Source organism: Drosophila suzukii, assembly GCF_043229965.1.
Source record: "Drosophila suzukii chromosome 2 unlocalized genomic scaffold, CBGP_Dsuzu_IsoJpt1.0 scf_2c, whole genome shotgun sequence".
In the NCBI taxonomy this organism is placed as follows: Eukaryota; Metazoa; Arthropoda; class Insecta; order Diptera; family Drosophilidae; genus Drosophila; species Drosophila suzukii.
This window is the reverse complement of record NW_027255896.1, coordinates 24875515-24895478: the sequence shown is the minus strand read 5'-3', so window position 1 is coordinate 24895478 and position 19964 is coordinate 24875515. Positions and strand designations below refer to the sequence as shown.

General features: G+C 43.2%; 1 protein-coding gene across 1 annotated transcript in view; it reads left to right on the top strand.

Annotated features, from left to right (window-relative positions):
• The window catches only part of LOC108007735 (scavenger receptor class B member 1), a gene marked incomplete at its 3' end in the record, with an annotated part of 434380 nt that overhangs the window by 95209 nt on the left and 319207 nt on the right, over window positions 1-19964 (top strand). Inside the window, 1 exon segment of the mRNA XM_070998599.1 lies at window positions 3-94. Coding sequence (XP_070854700.1) covers window positions 3-94 — 92 coding nt within the window.

The window sequence follows — 19964 nt, the reverse complement described above, 5'->3', positions numbered from 1 at the left end:
AGGCGCATTTCTGCTACTAGCGATCGGGTTTTTGGCTATAACAACGGCTACGCTTGTAAAAGTTTTTGAGCCCTACAACTTAATATTTAAATGGGTAAGTCCAAGCCAACAGGGACTTAGCACCGGTCAAAAGCCTTTGTGCTCTTTCTTTTCTAAAGTGTAACATATAACCTAAGAAATGTACCGTAAAACTAAATATGGTAAGGGGTAACTACTCTGGTGGCACGATAATAGGTCCGGCTATGGGTGTGGGGGAAAATCGACAAGTCAACAACATTACCAATTCCTTCGGCTATTTTAAATTTTCATTTTATTTTTGCTTGCGATCGGGGTATAATACAGTAAGAAAATGCCTACATATATCACAAGGAAAATGCAGCAGCAAGAATGGTGAAGCTGTTCGTCACGCCAACCCCACCATGGTCCACTAGCCTCTTGGCTTCGTCTCGATCGGAGATCCCTTTTGTGACCAACGCGTTCTAGGTGTTTTTCGCTCCTGCATGGTCCATTAATTAAAGAAATTAGCAAGTCATAATCCATGTTATGTGCTAAACGACAAAAAATGCACAAATTACGAATTTAACTAAGCTGTTTACATCAAGACAGATAACACAAAATCGATACACGACTATCGACGACTCGTGAGTTCAGGGAGTCGTGCAGCGGAGTCAAATTATGGAACTGGTTTCTTAAGCCGGATACAAAAAAGGGCGAAAATAAGTGTTCGCAGACGGTTCTGTTGGCAAGAGAAATAATATTAAAAGAAGTCAAGTTACTACCCAAATATTCCGTGAGTGATAAGCGTGAAGCATGAAGATAGATTGATAGAAGGAGAGACGAAGACCAGCCACCAGGAGGAGATCAAAATTTTCAGCAAGAAAATTATATTGCCAAAGAAAATTAAAAAGTTGTTCCCAAAAACTGCGAGTGGCAAAGAAAATCAGCGAGGCGAAAACAAAAACGAGACTGATAATATAATTGATTATCTAACCCGCCCAAACTAATTTATCCCAACTTATACTTATTCAAATTATTTATTTATTTAACCTATTTATTTACGCCAACCAAAAACTACTAAAATACTATTTATTGTTATCTTTTTATTTATTTATATATATGTGTTCCATCTAAAAGTTCGGTACCGTAGGAAGGCTTATTAAATGTTAGAATTCAAGAGAAAGTTTTGAATTATAATGCGAAAACGAAATGAATTCGTGTGAATAAAAATTCGTGTTGGGGGGTGAGATGATGTAGGCGAGGTAGCACGACCCACGAGGCAGAATTGGGAGATGTGTCCAAAAGGAATGTTGAGGGATGCACTCATGGTTGCGAGGGACTCCAGGACCACGAGCTGGGTGGTCCAGTCCAGATGTTAAAAAAAAAATCAGTCGTGAAGATTGCCGTTGTCCGAGCTAGAATATTTTTTTTGTTTTTTTTTTTGTTGTGTCTGCGGCGAAGACATTTTTTTGGTTGTTCCCCTCCCTGGGCCATTCGATGACTAGCCGGCATCTACACTGCGCAAAACGCAGGATACGACAAATGGCGCCCAATTCAAATATAAGAAAATAATGAAATGGAATCAATAAAAGTAAAGAAATTTCAAACATAACGTAAAAGGTAAACACTCACCAGAGAATGTGCCAATAGAAACCGACATCGGAAACCAGCTGTTTGGACCGTGGGCCGGCTTAGAAGGTCCAACCCATCGTAGCCACAGCGAAGGATATTCCGAAAGGTCCTTTTTGCTGAGCACAATCCTTGCTGAGAGAGTAAAGACCGACTAGAAGTGGACCCATGACCGAGTAAATGCGGGACATGCGAAGCCAGGCTAGGAGGTTCATCAGTATATGAAAAAAAAAGAAAACAATTATCTGTTTAATATGTTGTCTGTGGTAAAGTAAAGGTAATAGCTTATCTAAATTTGTTGTCTGTGCTTGGAGTTGGTGTCGTCCATGTACACTGTGCACAAAGTGTGACATTGATGCCCAGCAAATTTCAAATAGTCTGAAAGATAAAGAGTAAATTAAATTAGTAAAATCGTTTAAATAATTATGCAAAAATTGACACGAACTGAAGGAAAGGAGAGAAAAGTTAGTGGGTAATATATATAGCTACGTATCATCCCCCCATTTTAGAAAAGTTGAAGAAAGAGAAATAAAAACAAATATAAATTAGAAAGGAATTAGGATATGCCAAATAGTGATAGGGATAGAGTCCAAATCGGAAGAAAATTGAGGAGAAGTTTGGAGTTCATCCGGAATAGGGTACCAGCAAGTATGACTCCCAAGCAAATCAAGAGGGGAAATTGGAGAACATATCCGCACCCGAAGGCACGGAGTCGCTAAGGTCGCAGAACCCTGAAGGAATGGGAAGCGGAAGTACGGGAGAAGCTAGTGGTCATCAGTCGGTAGGCGGAACCGGGGCCATACCAAAGTCTTTGCCATCTGAAATAAAGTCAGGGGTTAATGCAGCACTGGCTCAAGCACAACAGACTTACCAGGTGGGAATGTCTACGGAATACGAAGCGATCAAACAGCAGATGCAGCAGGATATGATGCAGTTTATGAAGGACATAAACGACTGCATGGCGGAGTGGCGTAGAGATTTTGTAAAGGAAAACACAGCATGGCAGGCATCTACGCAGGTTCGTCAGGCTCAAATACAACAGTTGGACAGGGCCAAATACTTTCTTCGGGGACGCCGATGCCGCCACCTCAAGCAAATCCCAGTCAGATGCCACCATTCGACCCGAGGATGTTACAGCAACCTCCGCCAATCCGGGGGTACGTCACCATATGGGATTCCCGCCGCTGTCCGAGAAGCAGGAGATGAATAGTCACGCATCGGAAGAGCATCGGCAAATAGCCTGGTCGACGGAGCAGGAACAAAGAAGATGGAATGGGTCTCACACGACACCACCAGAACATCCTCCGGGAAACGGTGGGACACACTTCAACTTCAATCCAGGACAGGATCAGCATCGGTCAAGCGGGGCAGCAGGCTTGAGGTCGACGGAGAAGCAAGAGTGGACTTACCTGAGGTACGCACTACAGCAGCAGTTTCAGAGTCACCGATCCAACTTCGAGCGAGAGTATGAGCTACGAGAACGGAAGCAGAAGCCAGGAGAAATTATCGAGGTATACATCCAGACCATGTTAGCGCTCAGATCTCGACTAGAGATGCCGTTTTCCGACTTTGACCTGATAAAGGTAATAAAGATGAACATTAGGGATCAGATTTCGAGAATTATATACCCGATATACTTCAAAAACCTGGATCAACCGACATGAATGCCACGACGCGGAGAGAATATTGGCGACTCGATGGACCCGACATCCAAGCAACCTCGAAAGTCACCGGGGATATAAGGATCGTCCGAGGATAGATGAGCTTTGTCCGGAAGCTGTCGGAGAAGAGAGTTTACCTGGAGAACAAGAGGAAATGGTGGCATTAGCTAGACACTGGGAGAACAACAGGGAACGACAGCCACTTACATGCTGGAACCGAGGGACGCCCATTCAACGCGTGTGAATCGGAGGTATTGAAGGTATTCAGCTTCAAGTGTGGACCATCCGTTGTGAGGACTCCAAGATGTACGCGATGCCAAACGGGAAACTATGGGAGGGGCTTGGGCAAGAACGAGGAACCACGCTTCAATCCGTTTGCCACGAACAGGTGAAAGCCTCGTCACATTGCATGCCTAATGATAAGAATAGCTGTAAGGATAATAAAATTATTAAGATTCTGATAAATATAAATAAACCAGTTCATACCTTTAAGTGGTCGAAACGTTAAAATATAGCAGTCCGAGAAGCACATTACCAAGAGGTCAGGAACCGAATATGGGAAACATGATCCAGACCGAACGTTTCGTCAAAAATTGCCAGAGCCCGTAGGAGAAGTCAGCAGCGGAAGGCAGAAAGAAAGATTGTTTGTTCGGCCATCAGAGCTGCGGTGGAAGGCGACAATAGACCATTCGCACAGGTCAAGATCGAAGATCTGGAGGCCTTGGGCCTCTTGGATTCCGGGTCATCAGTAAGCTTGCTTGGGGAAGGTTTCCTAGAAACAGTGGAAAGGTTAGGACTGAGATTATGGAGGTCAAAATCGATAATGAAATCAGCAGGAGGTACGCAGCATCGAGTAGAGGGGAAGATTCAACCCAGCATCTCGTATAATGGGTTAACACATCGATTGCCGATACTCCTTTGTCCTTCCTTGAAGAAAAAATTGTACCTTGGTATAGATTTCTGGAGGAAATTTGAATTGGCACCAAAGGTGGTAGGTGTGAAACCCTTACACCAGGTGGAATCCGAATTTATGGCCAAAGGAGAACCGATATTCCCCGAACAGACTGAGAAACTGGAAGAAGCAAAAGGACGTTTTCTTACACACGAAAGTCAAGGATTAGGACTTACCAAGGTAGAAGAACACGCGAACCAGTTAGTTGAAGGAGCCGTACCTGTCAAGTCGATGAAATGTTACGGTTAGGAGTCATCGAGTTAAGTGAAAGTCCCTGGAATAAGGAATAGGCTGTGCTTAGACGCAAGAAATCTGAACACACTTACAGTGAAGGATGCTTACCCATTACAAATCATTGAGTCGATTTAAAGCCGAATAGATGAGACGATATTCATCAGCAGTATCGATTTAAAACATGCGTTCTGGCAAGTGGAACTCGATGAGAAAAGTCGTCCCTTGACCGCTTTCACAATACCTGGAAGGCCACTTTATCAGTTTCGACGGATGCCATTCGTCTTATGTAATTCGGCTCAAAGGTTGTGTAGGGTAATAAAGAAGGTAATCCCACAGCGTATTTGCAGCCGCGTGTTTTTTTACTTGGATGACTTGTAGAAGAAGGCTTTCGAAGAACACTACATGTTGCTGAAAGAAGTGGCGGAGTGTTTAAATAAAGAAAATTTGACGATCGGCCTACACAAGTCAACATTTTGTTTTAAATACTTGCGGTATTTGGGATTTATCTTCGGTGAACGGGCCTTGCGGACAGATCCGAAGAAAGTTGAGGCGATTATGAAGATAGAAGTGCCCCAAATACGCGACAACTACGCAGCTTCTTAGGAACCCCAGGCTGGTATCGCAGATTTATCCAAAATTTCTCCAGACTGCCTGAAAAATAAAACGAAATTTACGTGGACGGAGGAAGCAACTACGGCACTTGAAACACTGAAGAAAGCACTTACCTGTGCGCCGGTATTAGCTCATCCAGATTTCGGGAAACACTTTTGGATACAGTGTGACGCCAGCCATGTAGGAATTGGGGAGGGGTATAGCAAGCAAGCAAGACGTAGAAGGATCGGAGCGGCCAATAGCATTCTTTTCGACGAAGCTGAGAGGAGCACAACTCAATTACAGCGTACTACTCAATCGCAGCAGTAAAAGCCGTGGAAAGAGTCCGTCCCTATGTGGAGTTGATGCCGTTTACGATCGTTACCGATCATGCAAGCCTGCAATGACTTATGACGCTCAAGGATTTGAACGGGAAGCTGGCTTGGTGGTCGTTAGCACTACAGGCATTCGACTTCAACATAGAGCATCGGAAAGGGAAAGACAACATCGTGGCCGACATGCTATCTCGGCCGAAGGAAGCCGCCGAAGTAGAGTTCTTCGATTTTGAGACAACGGAGTTTGAGAGTCCTGAATACCTGGAAAGGCTGCAGTTGATTGAAGAGCATGGAAGATATGACTTTGAATGGAAACTGTGGATTCCGAAAACATTGACTACAACTCTAATCCAGCAAGCCTAAGGCGGCGACATGGCAATGCATGGTGGTATGGCAAAGACCTTAGCGAGACTTCAGCATATGAATTACTGGCCCAAAATGGTAATTCAAGTCCGTGAATTTGTATCAGCATGCGAAAACTGCAAGGAAAACAAGGACACAACGCAGATAAAGCGACCAGTGATGGGGAAGGAGGTACGGGCAGATCGACGCATTCAAAAGCTGTACCTGGATTTCCTAGGAAAGTATCCGTGGTCTCGCCGAGGGAATAAGATGATATTTATCGCGTTGGATCACTTAACCAAGTTTGTGTGGCTAAAAGCGATGCCGAAGGCCACATCGACAGCTGTAATCCGATTCCTGCAAGAAGAAATAATTTCGGAGTTCCGGAAACAATCCACACGGACAACGGAAGACAGTTTATCTCCAAGGAATTCGAGAATATGCTACAAGAATATGGGATTACACACATGAAGACACCATATGGGATTCCCGCCGCTGTCCGAGAAGCAGGAGATGAATAGTCACGCATCGGAAGAGCATCGGCAAATAGCCTGGTCGACGGAGCAGGAACAAAGAAGATGGAATGGGTCTCACACGACACCACCAGAACATCCTCCGGGAAACGGTGGGACACACTTCAACTTCAATCCAGGACAGGATCAGCATCGGTCAAGCGGGGCAGCAGGCTTGAGGTCGACGGAGAAGCAAGAGTGGACTTACCTGAGGTACGCACTACAGCAGCAGTTTCAGAGTCACCGATCCAACTTCGAGCGAGAGTATGAGCTACGAGAACGGAAGCAGAAGCCAGGAGAAATTATCGAGGTATACATCCAGACCATGTTAGCGCTCAGATCTCGACTAGAGATGCCGTTTTCCGACTTTGACCTGATAAAGGTAATAAAGATGAACATTAGGGATCAGATTTCGAGAATTATATACCCGATATACTTCAAAAACCTGGATCAACCGACATGAATGCCACGACGCGGAGAGAATATTGGCGACTCGATGGACCCGACATCCAAGCAACCTCGAAAGTCACCGGGGATATAAGGATCGTCCGAGGATAGATGAGCTTTGTCCGGAAGCTGTCGGAGAAGAGAGTTTACCTGGAGAACAAGAGGAAATGGTGGCATTAGCTAGACACTGGGAGAACAACAGGGAACGACAGCCACTTACATGCTGGAACCGAGGGACGCCCATTCAACGCGTGTGAATCGGAGGTATTGAAGGTATTCAGCTTCAAGTGTGGACCATCCGTTGTGAGGACTCCAAGATGTACGCGATGCCAAACGGGAAACTATGGGAGGGGCTTGGGCAAGAACGAGGAACCACGCTTCAATCCGTTTGCCACGAACAGGTGAAAGCCTCGTCACATTGCATGCCTAATGATAAGAATAGCTGTAAGGATAATAAAATTATTAAGATTCTGATAAATATAAATAAACCAGTTCATACCTTTAAGTGGTCGAAACGTTAAAATATAGCAGTCCGAGAAGCACATTACCAAGAGGTCAGGAACCGAATATGGGAAACATGATCCAGACCGAACGTTTCGTCAAAAATTGCCAGAGCCCGTAGGAGAAGTCAGCAGCGGAAGGCAGAAAGAAAGATTGTTTGTTCGGCCATCAGAGCTGCGGTGGAAGGCGACAATAGACCATTCGCACAGGTCAAGATCGAAGATCTGGAGGCCTTGGGCCTCTTGGATTCCGGGTCATCAGTAAGCTTGCTTGGGGAAGGTTTCCTAGAAACAGTGGAAAGGTTAGGACTGAGATTATGGAGGTCAAAATCGATAATGAAATCAGCAGGAGGTACGCAGCATCGAGTAGAGGGGAAGATTCAACCCAGCATCTCGTATAATGGGTTAACACATCGATTGCCGATACTCCTTTGTCCTTCCTTGAAGAAAAAATTGTACCTTGGTATAGATTTCTGGAGGAAATTTGAATTGGCACCAAAGGTGGTAGGTGTGAAACCCTTACACCAGGTGGAATCCGAATTTATGGCCAAAGGAGAACCGATATTCCCCGAACAGACTGAGAAACTGGAAGAAGCAAAAGGACGTTTTCTTACACACGAAAGTCAAGGATTAGGACTTACCAAGGTAGAAGAACACGCGAACCAGTTAGTTGAAGGAGCCGTACCTGTCAAGTCGATGAAATGTTACGGTTAGGAGTCATCGAGTTAAGTGAAAGTCCCTGGAATAAGGAATAGGCTGTGCTTAGACGCAAGAAATCTGAACACACTTACAGTGAAGGATGCTTACCCATTACAAATCATTGAGTCGATTTAAAGCCGAATAGATGAGACGATATTCATCAGCAGTATCGATTTAAAACATGCGTTCTGGCAAGTGGAACTCGATGAGAAAAGTCGTCCCTTGACCGCTTTCACAATACCTGGAAGGCCACTTTATCAGTTTCGACGGATGCCATTCGTCTTATGTAATTCGGCTCAAAGGTTGTGTAGGGTAATAAAGAAGGTAATCCCACAGCGTATTTGCAGCCGCGTGTTTTTTTACTTGGATGACTTGTAGAAGAAGGCTTTCGAAGAACACTACATGTTGCTGAAAGAAGTGGCGGAGTGTTTAAATAAAGAAAATTTGACGATCGGCCTACACAAGTCAACATTTTGTTTTAAATACTTGCGGTATTTGGGATTTATCTTCGGTGAACGGGCCTTGCGGACAGATCCGAAGAAAGTTGAGGCGATTATGAAGATAGAAGTGCCCCAAATACGCGACAACTACGCAGCTTCTTAGGAACCCCAGGCTGGTATCGCAGATTTATCCAAAATTTCTCCAGACTGCCTGAAAAATAAAACGAAATTTACGTGGACGGAGGAAGCAACTACGGCACTTGAAACACTGAAGAAAGCACTTACCTGTGCGCCGGTATTAGCTCATCCAGATTTCGGGAAACACTTTTGGATACAGTGTGACGCCAGCCATGTAGGAATTGGGGAGGGGTATAGCAAGCAAGCAAGACGTAGAAGGATCGGAGCGGCCAATAGCATTCTTTTCGACGAAGCTGAGAGGAGCACAACTCAATTACAGCGTACTACTCAATCGCAGCAGTAAAAGCCGTGGAAAGAGTCCGTCCCTATGTGGAGTTGATGCCGTTTACGATCGTTACCGATCATGCAAGCCTGCAATGACTTATGACGCTCAAGGATTTGAACGGGAAGCTGGCTTGGTGGTCGTTAGCACTACAGGCATTCGACTTCAACATAGAGCATCGGAAAGGGAAAGACAACATCGTGGCCGACATGCTATCTCGGCCGAAGGAAGCCGCCGAAGTAGAGTTCTTCGATTTTGAGACAACGGAGTTTGAGAGTCCTGAATACCTGGAAAGGCTGCAGTTGATTGAAGAGCATGGAAGATATGACTTTGAATGGAAACTGTGGATTCCGAAAACATTGACTACAACTCTAATCCAGCAAGCCTAAGGCGGCGACATGGCAATGCATGGTGGTATGGCAAAGACCTTAGCGAGACTTCAGCATATGAATTACTGGCCCAAAATGGTAATTCAAGTCCGTGAATTTGTATCAGCATGCGAAAACTGCAAGGAAAACAAGGACACAACGCAGATAAAGCGACCAGTGATGGGGAAGGAGGTACGGGCAGATCGACGCATTCAAAAGCTGTACCTGGATTTCCTAGGAAAGTATCCGTGGTCTCGCCGAGGGAATAAGATGATATTTATCGCGTTGGATCACTTAACCAAGTTTGTGTGGCTAAAAGCGATGCCGAAGGCCACATCGACAGCTGTAATCCGATTCCTGCAAGAAGAAATAATTTCGGAGTTCCGGAAACAATCCACACGGACAACGGAAGACAGTTTATCTCCAAGGAATTCGAGAATATGCTACAAGAATATGGGATTACACACATGAAGACAAGGAGATACGCACCACAGTCCAATGCTTCGGAGAGAGTAAGCCAATCCTTGTTAGCAGCAATTCGAGTGAGCATCCAGGACGACCACACGCGATGGGATGCATACTTAGCGGACATACAAGCGTCGGTGAGATCATCCATCCATAGCAGCACCGGAACTTCGCCGTACTTTGCCATGTTCGGACGGCACATGCTTACGAATGGGAAAGATTACTAGCTGGCTGGCAAGTTGAATGCCCTGAATGAAGCTGAGATAGCCTAATTGCCCAGATCGGAAAGACAACAACTATACAGAGCGAAAATAAAAGAAGGGATACATCAGGCCTACAAGAAAGCAGCAAAGCATTACAACTTAAAGGCCCGAGAGATTCGATACTCACCGGGACAATAAATCTACAAGAGAAACTTTGTCCTAAGTTCAGCAAGAATAGGAATTCCAAGTTTTGCAGAAAGTACACTAAATGTCGAGTCACAAAAGCGTTGGGGAACTCTTTGTACGCTTTGGAAAACTTGCGCGGCAATCCTTTGGGAGTTTTCCATGCAAAGGATCTGAAACAATAGTGCCCGACAAGCAAGCCACACTCACCAGGCCGGTGGCCTCCGTTGAGCAGTACAACCAGCGGCACTCGCACATCCTCCACTTCTGTTCCGAGACGAGCATCGAAACCGAAGTGTCCTTGTTATGTGCTAAATGTCAAAAAATTCACAAATTACGAATTTAAAAAAGCTACTTTCATTAAGACAGATAACGATAGGCACTAAATCGATACGCGGCTATTGACGACTCGTGAGTTCAGGGAGTCGTGCAGCGGAGTCAAATAATGGAACTGGTTCCTTAAACCGCATAAAAAAAAGGGCGAAAATAAGTGTTCGCAGACGGTTCTGTTGGCAAAAGAAATAATATTTAAAGAAGTCAAGTTCCTACCCAAATATTCCGTGAGGGATAAGCGTGAAGCAGGAAGATAGATTGATAGAAGATGAGACGAAGACCAGCCACCAGGAGGAGATCAAAATTTTCAGCAAGAAAATTGGCCACTCATCCCCGGGTCGCCACAGGTTTATATTCGCCCTTAAGATTATATTTGCCAAAGAAAATTAAAAGGTTGTTCCCCTCCCTGGGACATTCGATGACTAGCCGGCATCTACACTGCGCAAAACGCAGGACACGACATCCAAAATGCCTTTCTGCTAACAATTTTTACTAATAACTAATAACCCACATTGTCTCTAACTTATAGAATGTACACAGTTAATAATTTTTCCAACAATTTTTCAAAAATATACAAAGGGTATTGCAGTAAATAAATGTATATACAATATATACAAATAATATACAATTTAATAGGTGAAGTTAATAGATAATAGATAATAGATAATAAATAATAAGGAGAACAAATATTATAATTTTGGGTTTAATCTATTATCAAATTCAACCAGGCGACGGAAAGAATGAGAGAGAACGCAAAACGCGTTTTACGTCATTTGCGTTCGTCTAAAACGACCAGAATTATGGAAAAGAAAAATTCTTGGTTTTTGCATTACGATATTGCACCGGCTCACATTTTACTCGTTCTCCTTGACCATTTCGCCAAAAATCCATGTGATTTCAGGCTACTCCCAAAACTCAAGACACCAATCCGGGGACGCGTTTCGAGTCGATTGGGGGGATTAAATCGAAGAAGGCGTTGATATTTATACCGGGAGGGAACTATTTGGTATGTTTCGAGGATTGTGCTTATTATTTTTTAACGATAATCCCCCTTTTCCATGATTTTTTTTCTCCGTGTTCGGCGACGCCTTGCCTCCGTCCTTTATAGATTACCGCTTCATCCAGCGGTCGAGCAAAAACTAATTTCGCCGGGAGAGAAGGTGCAGCAAGGCAGGGGAATAGGCGAGCTTAATGGAAAGACGGAAATACTCTAGGCGGGATGTTGCGATGTCCAGGTTGGGCAAACCTCTTTCACGGCAAATCTTGGGCACTTTGGGTAAACACTTCCAAATATGTATTCTGTCATCAATACGCCTGTAACCACGATCCACTAATTTACCTTTTAATTTCAACTGCCGAAAACAAAACTCACCACTATCTGAGTGGAATATATTTGCACATTAAGAAAAGATTGATTAGTTTTTTTCCGTATTGGGACACAACTCCCGACTTTAACATTGATTTTCCTCGTTAAGTTAAGGTAATGTTAAATCGATTCAAGTTCTTGGTTGGTATAACTGTTTTTTATGGGAGAAGACCAAAACAGATCGCGTCAAGATTGACAAATGGAAAAACATAGACCGAGTTAGTTGCTACCTCGCCCACGCTGATTTTGTCAGCAGACTTAGAGAGGGAAGAATACCCACTATTTCCTACTCTTACCCCAAAATACCATTGCCATCTCTTAGATTGTATTCGATAATTACAAATGTTTTTACCAATTCCAAATAACAATGAACAAAACAAGAATAAAAACCCACCATCTATTGTTCGATCCTATCGGCTCACTAACATACCTACAGTGGCTGATGAATTTTGCTACATTAAGAAACTCAAATAATTTTTTTTTTAGTGTATGGAATTCTTTTTTCTTTTATTCATGTTAAAGCTCATTCAATTTTATAAAATATAGCTTAATTAGCTTTAAAAATAATGGAATTTAAATGCCACCCTGCTCGTTGATGCATGTGCGGCATCTTACCAAGAAGTTGTTCATTACTGCTTGGAGAGTTGAGACAGGAAAAGCCGCAATTGTTTCTCGAATGGATGGCCTTAGTTTATTCAAATTTGTTGATTTTTGCTTTGTAGACTTCCTGTTTGCAATAACCCCACAAGAAAAAGACAGGAGCAGTAAGGTCAGGCGACCTGGGTGGCCAACGGAATGTGGGGTTTCTGGATATCAGCTTATTGGGAAATTTTCGTCGCAATTCTGTCATAACAGGTTGGGCTATGTGAGGAGCTGCACCATCTTGCTGAAACCACACAGAGTTGAAAGAAATTCTCATTCGGCGTAATTCTGGATAGAAAAACTCTCTCAACATGCTCAAGTAACTGTCTCCAGTAACCGTAACGGTGTGACCGTTTTCTTCCAAAAAGTAGGGCCCGACAAATCAGCGTGATAAAACTGCACACCACACTGTGACACGAAGTGGATGCAACTCCGTCTCATGGAGTATCTGTGGGTTGGAAGCACTCCTTATTCGACAATTTTGTTTGTTCATGTTGCCGTTTAAATAGAAATGGGCCTCGTCATACATGAAAAGACAGTTCAACATGTTTCCATCCTCTTCCACCATTTAAAGCATCTTCTGGCAAAATTCCAAGCGAATCGGCAAGTCTGCACCGTTCAGTTTGTTGGCCATTTGAATTTTATATGGGAATAAGTCCAAATCTTTGTGCTAAATTGACTGTAATGACTGTCTGCTTACACCCATTTGAGCAGATAAGCTTCTTGTCGAAACACGTGGATTGTTTTGTATGGCAGTAGCTAGAGGGATTGTTTCCTCCGTTCGAACTGAAGAGTTTCGATGGTAAGGTCTTCTGTTGACTCATTATGGTCTCATTATGGTCCATCTGCTCAGAGGATTGCCGCCAAACATGCACCTATACTCTCTTTGAACCGAAACTACGGACTCCAGTGCGTGATAGCGGCGGACAATCCAAATTCTTGTTTCAGTGTCCCAGTTATCCATTTTTGTTAAATGTAAAAATCAATGTGCAAAATAAAAAAAAAACATGGAAAAACGCTATAGTCGAGTACATCGACTATCAGATACCCATTACTTAGCTAAGTAGAGATATGCAAGTAGCAAAGCGAGATTAAAATGCGCCACCTACCGGCGGTATACAGATTTAAGCGTTATGGGCGTTAGAGTGGGCGTGGCAAATGTTTTTTTGGACCAATCGATAGGTATTGTCGAGACCAATACATTTCAGTTAAAATTTTTTATCTAGCATAAAAATTGTGGGCATCACAGGTTTTCGCGGTTTGTGGGCGTTAGAGTGGGCGTGGCATATTCGCGTAAAGGCTACGGAATCTATATCTGAAATCCCAATTCTCTATCTTTGATAGTTTCCGAGATATCCACGTTCATATTTACGATTTTTTGAAGTTTGTGGGCGGTTTATGGGCGTTAGGGTGGGCGTGGCAAACTTTGGGTCAATCGATAGGTATTGATGAGAACATTACATTTCAGTTAAAATTTGTATTCTAGCATCAAAACTGTAGGAGCCACAGTTTTGGGCGGTTTGTGGGCGTTATAGTGGGCGTGGCACTCTACTGAAACAAACTTGCGCTGCGTAAGAAGCTCAGGAATCTGCACGCCAAATCTCAATAGACTAGCTCCCATAGTTTCCGAGATCTCAGCGAGTTCCGTTTTCGAGGGATTTGCCCCAAGTCCGTTCGCTATCGTCCATTCCGATAGTATTTTAAGTTTAGCGGTCATAAGATCGCAAAGTGATAGTGAATATTTTCCATTAAAGATGATGGCGCCGTCGTCTGCGTATGCCACAACCTTACAACCTCCTCCTTTCAGAATCCGCAGTAGTTTATTTACTGCGAGGTCCCTAGTGTGGCTGTAACCATTCTGCTTATCAGCAATTTATGGATCAACCCCACCATTGGCGGCTCAACCCCTAGTTCTGTGAGAGATTCTCTTATTGCAGTGGGAAGCACGATATTGAAGGCTCCCCCTATACCCGGGAAGGCGATCAGTGTGTATTCCTTGATGCTGAGTAATTTCTCTATGCTGCTTACCACCAAGTGAAGCGCCGATTCGGTTGACTTTCCTTTGGTGTAAGCGTGCTGTGCCTCTGATATTTGTGACGGGTCTATGGTGGCCCATATGTGTAGCCTTATCATTCTTTCAAAGCTTTTAAGCAGGAGTGATGTTAGGCTTATTGGCCTAAAATCCTTTGCTGTGGTGTGAGTGGCCTTCCCTGCCTTGGAAATGAAAAACATCTTTGTTTCTTGCCATGCTGTTGGTAGTTCTCCTACCGCCAGGATGGATTGGAAGATTTTATTCAACTAGTTTATGGCTATTTGTCCTGCTTGTTGGATGTGAGCCGGTGTTATCCCGTCCGGTCCCGGCTATTTGTATGGTTTGAAACTATGAATGGACCATTTCATGTTGCGGTCTGATAGGAGTGGATCTAATTCGCTTCCCTCTCCTGCTCCTCTTTCAGGAGAATGACCTGTTTGTTGGCTCCCCGGGAAGTGAGCGTCTAGGAGCAGGTCCAAGAACTCTTTACTGGAGTCTGACCATGAACTGTTTGCTTTCTGAAGATAGCCCAAAGGCGCTTGGTATTGATGAGAACAATACATTTAAGTTAAAATGTTCTTCTAGCATCAAAACTGTTGGAACCACAGTCTTGGGCGGTTTGTGGGCGTTAGAGTGGGCGTGGCACGCTGCTTAAACAAACTTGCGCTGCGTAAAAAGCTCAGGAATCTGCACGTCATCTCAATTGCCTAGCTCTTATAGTTTCCAAGATCTCAGCGTAAATCCGGACAGACAGACAGACGGACATGGCTGGATCCACTCGGCTAGTGATCCTGATCAAGAAAATATTTTTTTTATGCGGTCGGTAACGCTTCCCTTTGCCTGTTACATACTTTCCGGCGAATCTAGTATACCCTTTTACTCTAAGAGTAACGGGTACAAAAATAAATATCAGGGAAACAACTTACGATTTGATCAAATACGACATAAAAATAATACTAATAAAATGGGAAATAATTGGAGTAATAACTAGAATTATAATTGGCCACAAAGGGAATTTTTTGGCAAAACAATAATCAAAATACCAATCAAAAGCAACAATCCGTCGAGCCAATGGATGTTAATCCATCGATTCAACTCCAGAATAAACCTAATTTCTTTCCTTTGCTTTGAGAGGTTTAAGCTGGGACACAGGAAGTCGATTGCCCTCTTATCATGCGAGGTTGCGCCTGCTGGACTTACCAACCCTGAACCATCGTAGAAAGTGTCATGGAGTTATGGTTTTGCATAAATTAATTAATGGTGTTGTTGACTCTCCCTTCCTTCTTAGTTCCCTCAACTGGAATGTACCCTGTAGAACAGTTCGTCGTTTTCGTCCTTTGTCCCTGCCAATTTGTAGATCCAATTATGCCCTTTATGATCCTTTTCGGGTTCTTTGTGACAACTATAATGCACTGTGTCACGTCTTACTGTTTGATAGCCCTAATGCAACTTATTATGATACACTTATGTATTTTCTATCTTCCAATAATTTGTAAATTTCTATGTTACTAGCCATTCTATGTGAGCATGTATTTTAAACTGTCTATTGTTATGTCGTCTTTTTCCATGTCCGCGATTTCGTTTACTTGCCCAAATCGGTTTAGGGCTCCGCGCGTAACAAGCATTGCTTGGTGTCGTAAGGGCCACTTGTTTGTACTGACCATAGTGCATCAACGTCCAAGAATTAAAATTACAATCGGCAGCCGAATAATAATTGGCAGGCAAATAATAATCGAGGAAGATATAATAATAAATATTATAAAAATAATAATCGTTCAAATTACTATCGCACAAATCAAAATAAAAAGGGAACCAGATGAAACAGTAAATCAGCCAGCTAATAAAGTAACCAGATTACATAGTATCAATGAAAATCATTTTTTAGGCCGGACCCCTACAGGGGAATGACTTATTTGAATAGGATAGACAGAAAAAGCAAGATGCAGTTAAAGATTTTAATAGATACAGGAGTCACTGCTTGTTATATAAAAAGGGCACTTACGTTTTTAAGTTGAATCTCCGATATTTCGGTAAGATCGTTGATGAAGGGGTTTCCTAAGTGTTGGGCAGAAGCAGGAAATGTGTTTTACCGTTTCCTCTTCTTCCTCATCCCTGCAGCTTCTGCAGAAATCATTTTGTTAGGCTTTTAGCCTGCCGGGATGTGTCCCAACGAGCCAGTGGCCTGTAAGAGTTCGAATCAGCATGTTTACAACAGGCCATGTCTGGTGAGAGATACGACACTGTGGTGCGTTTTGCCAATGGGTGTTGGTTAGTTTGAAAAAATAGTTTTTTATATTTAGCTTGCAATTTGCCATGGGCATGCCGACATTCTCCTTTCCTGGGAGAAGAGGCATAATGATGCCCTGCCTGGCTAATTCGTCCGCTATGAAGTTGCCTACGATATCCATCCGGAACCCATATTAGGCTGATAGTAAACTGACTAGCCATCTCGTGGAGAGATCTCCTACAGTCTGCTGTTGTACGGGAGTTGGTGGCTGTCACTATATATATTTAGGTGTATTCTTTGGACGCTTATGTTCCCTAAACAGTTTAGTCCTTCTTTTATAGCGTGGACCTCCGCTTGGAAGACGTACTTAGTACTCTTTAGCTCCTAAGAAGTAATTTTAAAATCAGAAGCCCTTGAGAGGTAAAAGCGGCACTTTCGCTGCTTCAATCAAATAAATATCAAAACTAAGAATCCAAATTGATAATCTTCTACTGTTCTTGGGAATTGGAAACTACTGGACGATATACTTATTTACATGGCGACTGTGACTAATGTCTAAAGCCCAGGCAATCACAAGGAACTAAATGAATGGATAAACACAAACACAAAAACACAAACAAACAAAAATTTAGTGAGTAGTAGTGGAACGCGGAGGTGTAAAGCACAAAATAAAAACAAGGACGAACGCTATAGTCGAGAACCTCGACTATCAGATACCCGTTACTCTGCTAAAGGGACAAAAGGGAAATGGAGATATGCAAGCAGCAAAGCCAGACTGATATGCGCCACCTACCCCTGATCTCAATATATGGTTATTTCGGCGGTAGACAGATATAAGCGGTATGGGCGTTAGAGTGGGCGTGGCAAACTTTTTTTGGGTCAATCAATTGGTATTGACGAGACTAATAAATTCCAGTTAAAGTTTTTTTCCATCATGTAAATTGTAGGCGCCACAGGTTTGGGCGGCTTGTGGGCAAGGCAAATTTTTTTTCGCGTAACAAACTTGCGCTGCGCTCAATCCTACGGAATCTAAATCTGAAATCCCAATTCTCTATCTTTGATATTTTTCGAGATATCCGCGTTCATACTTACGAATTTTTGAAGTTTGTGGGCGGCTTGTGTGCGTTAAAGTAGGCGTGGCAAACTTTTTTGGGTCAATCGATAGGTATTGATGAGAACAATACATTTCAGTTAACATTTTTATTCTAGCATCAAAACTGTAGGAGCCACAGATTTGGGCGGTTTGTGGGCGTTAGAGTGTGCGTGGCACATTGCTGAAACAAACTTGCGCTGCGTAAGAAGCTCAGGAATCTTCATGCCATATCCCAATAGCCTAGCTCTTATAGTTTCCGAGATCTCAGCGTTCATCCGGATAGACAAACAGAAGGACAGACAGACAGACGGACATGTCTAGATCGACTCGGCTAGTGATCCTGGTCAAGAATATATATACTTTATGTAGGATTTGAATCTGGCGGGCTTATTACACGGCACACTCGAAGCGGGTTAAGTTATATGGCAACTCTTAATCAGTTTGCAATCTAAAATCCTCGATAAAGTACTCGATTCTTTTAATGCCGCCGATACCTACACGAGTGAGCGGGAAGTCGTCGTTTAGCGTTCGTGAAGACAAGAATACAATTCATGTGACAAACAGAACTCTGTAAAATTTAATCTAAGCACTTCTATGTTTAAACTTTATCCCAATAAAACATTGTGAATCTAACGATTCCCACAACTTGGGGGCTCATCCGGGATTGACCCAAACATTAGAGTGCAGAAGTGCGTTTTAACAAACACAACTACAATGATTGGAAACGCTTGGAGCCAATAGCGACTACAGTCCAGGAGGTAGTGCATCATAGATCCCCAGAGCGTCGGTCTGAGATCCGGCCAGTCACGGTGAACTGGTAACTTGCAGAGGCTGATCTGTGGAAGGCTTTGGGAGCAGCGATAGACAGAGGCAAGCGGAGCAAGTCAGGAGCGTGAAGCGGGCATTGGAGCAAAGGCAAGTTGACGGAATCTGGAGGGCAAGATTTCCAAGAAGAGCAGCACTGAGTTTGGAGTAGCAGATCTTGGTGGACGGCAACGACGTCAGCGGACAAGCAACGGCAAGAACTTTTCAAGTTGAGTAGTCCGGAAGAAAATCCAATTGGCAGGCAAGCAGTCTTGAGAAGCAGTGCATCGATAGGGGTGGTAATCAGAAAGCTGACCCAATTAAATTGAAAGTCGGTCACAAGCAGTAAAAATAGACTGTATGTATAAAACCAAAATTTGTCATTAACTGAAAAGTTATTCATATAATCTATATTTATAATCATATAATCTTTTTGTTACTGTTTAGCTACTATCAATACATTTTAAGGAAATTTCATCTCAAAATGCAACTCGAAGAGATAATGTTAATGCGATGCTACTAGAACTTAATTTACCCACAGCCGGTAGAAAGCACGTTTTACAGGATCGACTCCTGGCTCACTTTGGTATTCAGGACGATGATGATAACAACGACTCGGATGGAGTCGAATCTATAGCTACCGCTCTCGATTGTCCAGTGCAGGCAGCGTATATAAGCCGTTCTTTGTTTACACTTAAAGATGTAGAAGGCAGTGTTTCAAATTTTGCAGGTACAGGTAGTCCAGATATAGATCAGTGGATCCAGGAGTTGAAGGAATGTGCTTTGACTGTGCAGTGGAGTCAGCTTCAACTATTCATTTACCCTAAGCAGTTGCTCAGTGGGGCTGCAAAATCGTTCATTCGCAGTCAGGTTAACATTCGCAACTGGGATTCTCTAAAGGCAGCATTACGTGGCGAATTTGCTGTTAAAAAATCATCTGCTGAGGTTCATCGCAGGCTAGGTCAACGTGCACAGAGAAAAGAAGAGACTCTTCAGGAATATTTGTATGCTTTGATGGAAATAGCCAAGCCAGTTAACCTAGACGAAGAGAGTTTGATAGAGTATTTTGTGAAGGGAGTTCCAGATGCTAAGGCAAACAAAATAATGTTGTATCAGGCGAAAACCATAAGGGATTTGAAGGAACAGATTGAAGTATACAAGAAGGTTCGCGGCTCATACAAAATGCAGAAGGATCCAAAAGCTTCGACTCAAAACACGAGTTTGTACGTAAATGCTTTAAGTGTGGGGATCCGTTTCATTTAAAGAAAGATTGCAAGAAGAAGGATAACAGTAATTGTTATCGGTACGGACAGCCAGGTCATCGTGCTGCACAGTGCAAGGTCGAGGTTGAGGTAAAACAGGAGAGCAATGCTAATGCCGTTCACAAGGAGAACGCAGCTACTAAGCCAAAAAGCGAGTTTACGCCTTCCGGCCTTGAACTAAAAATTA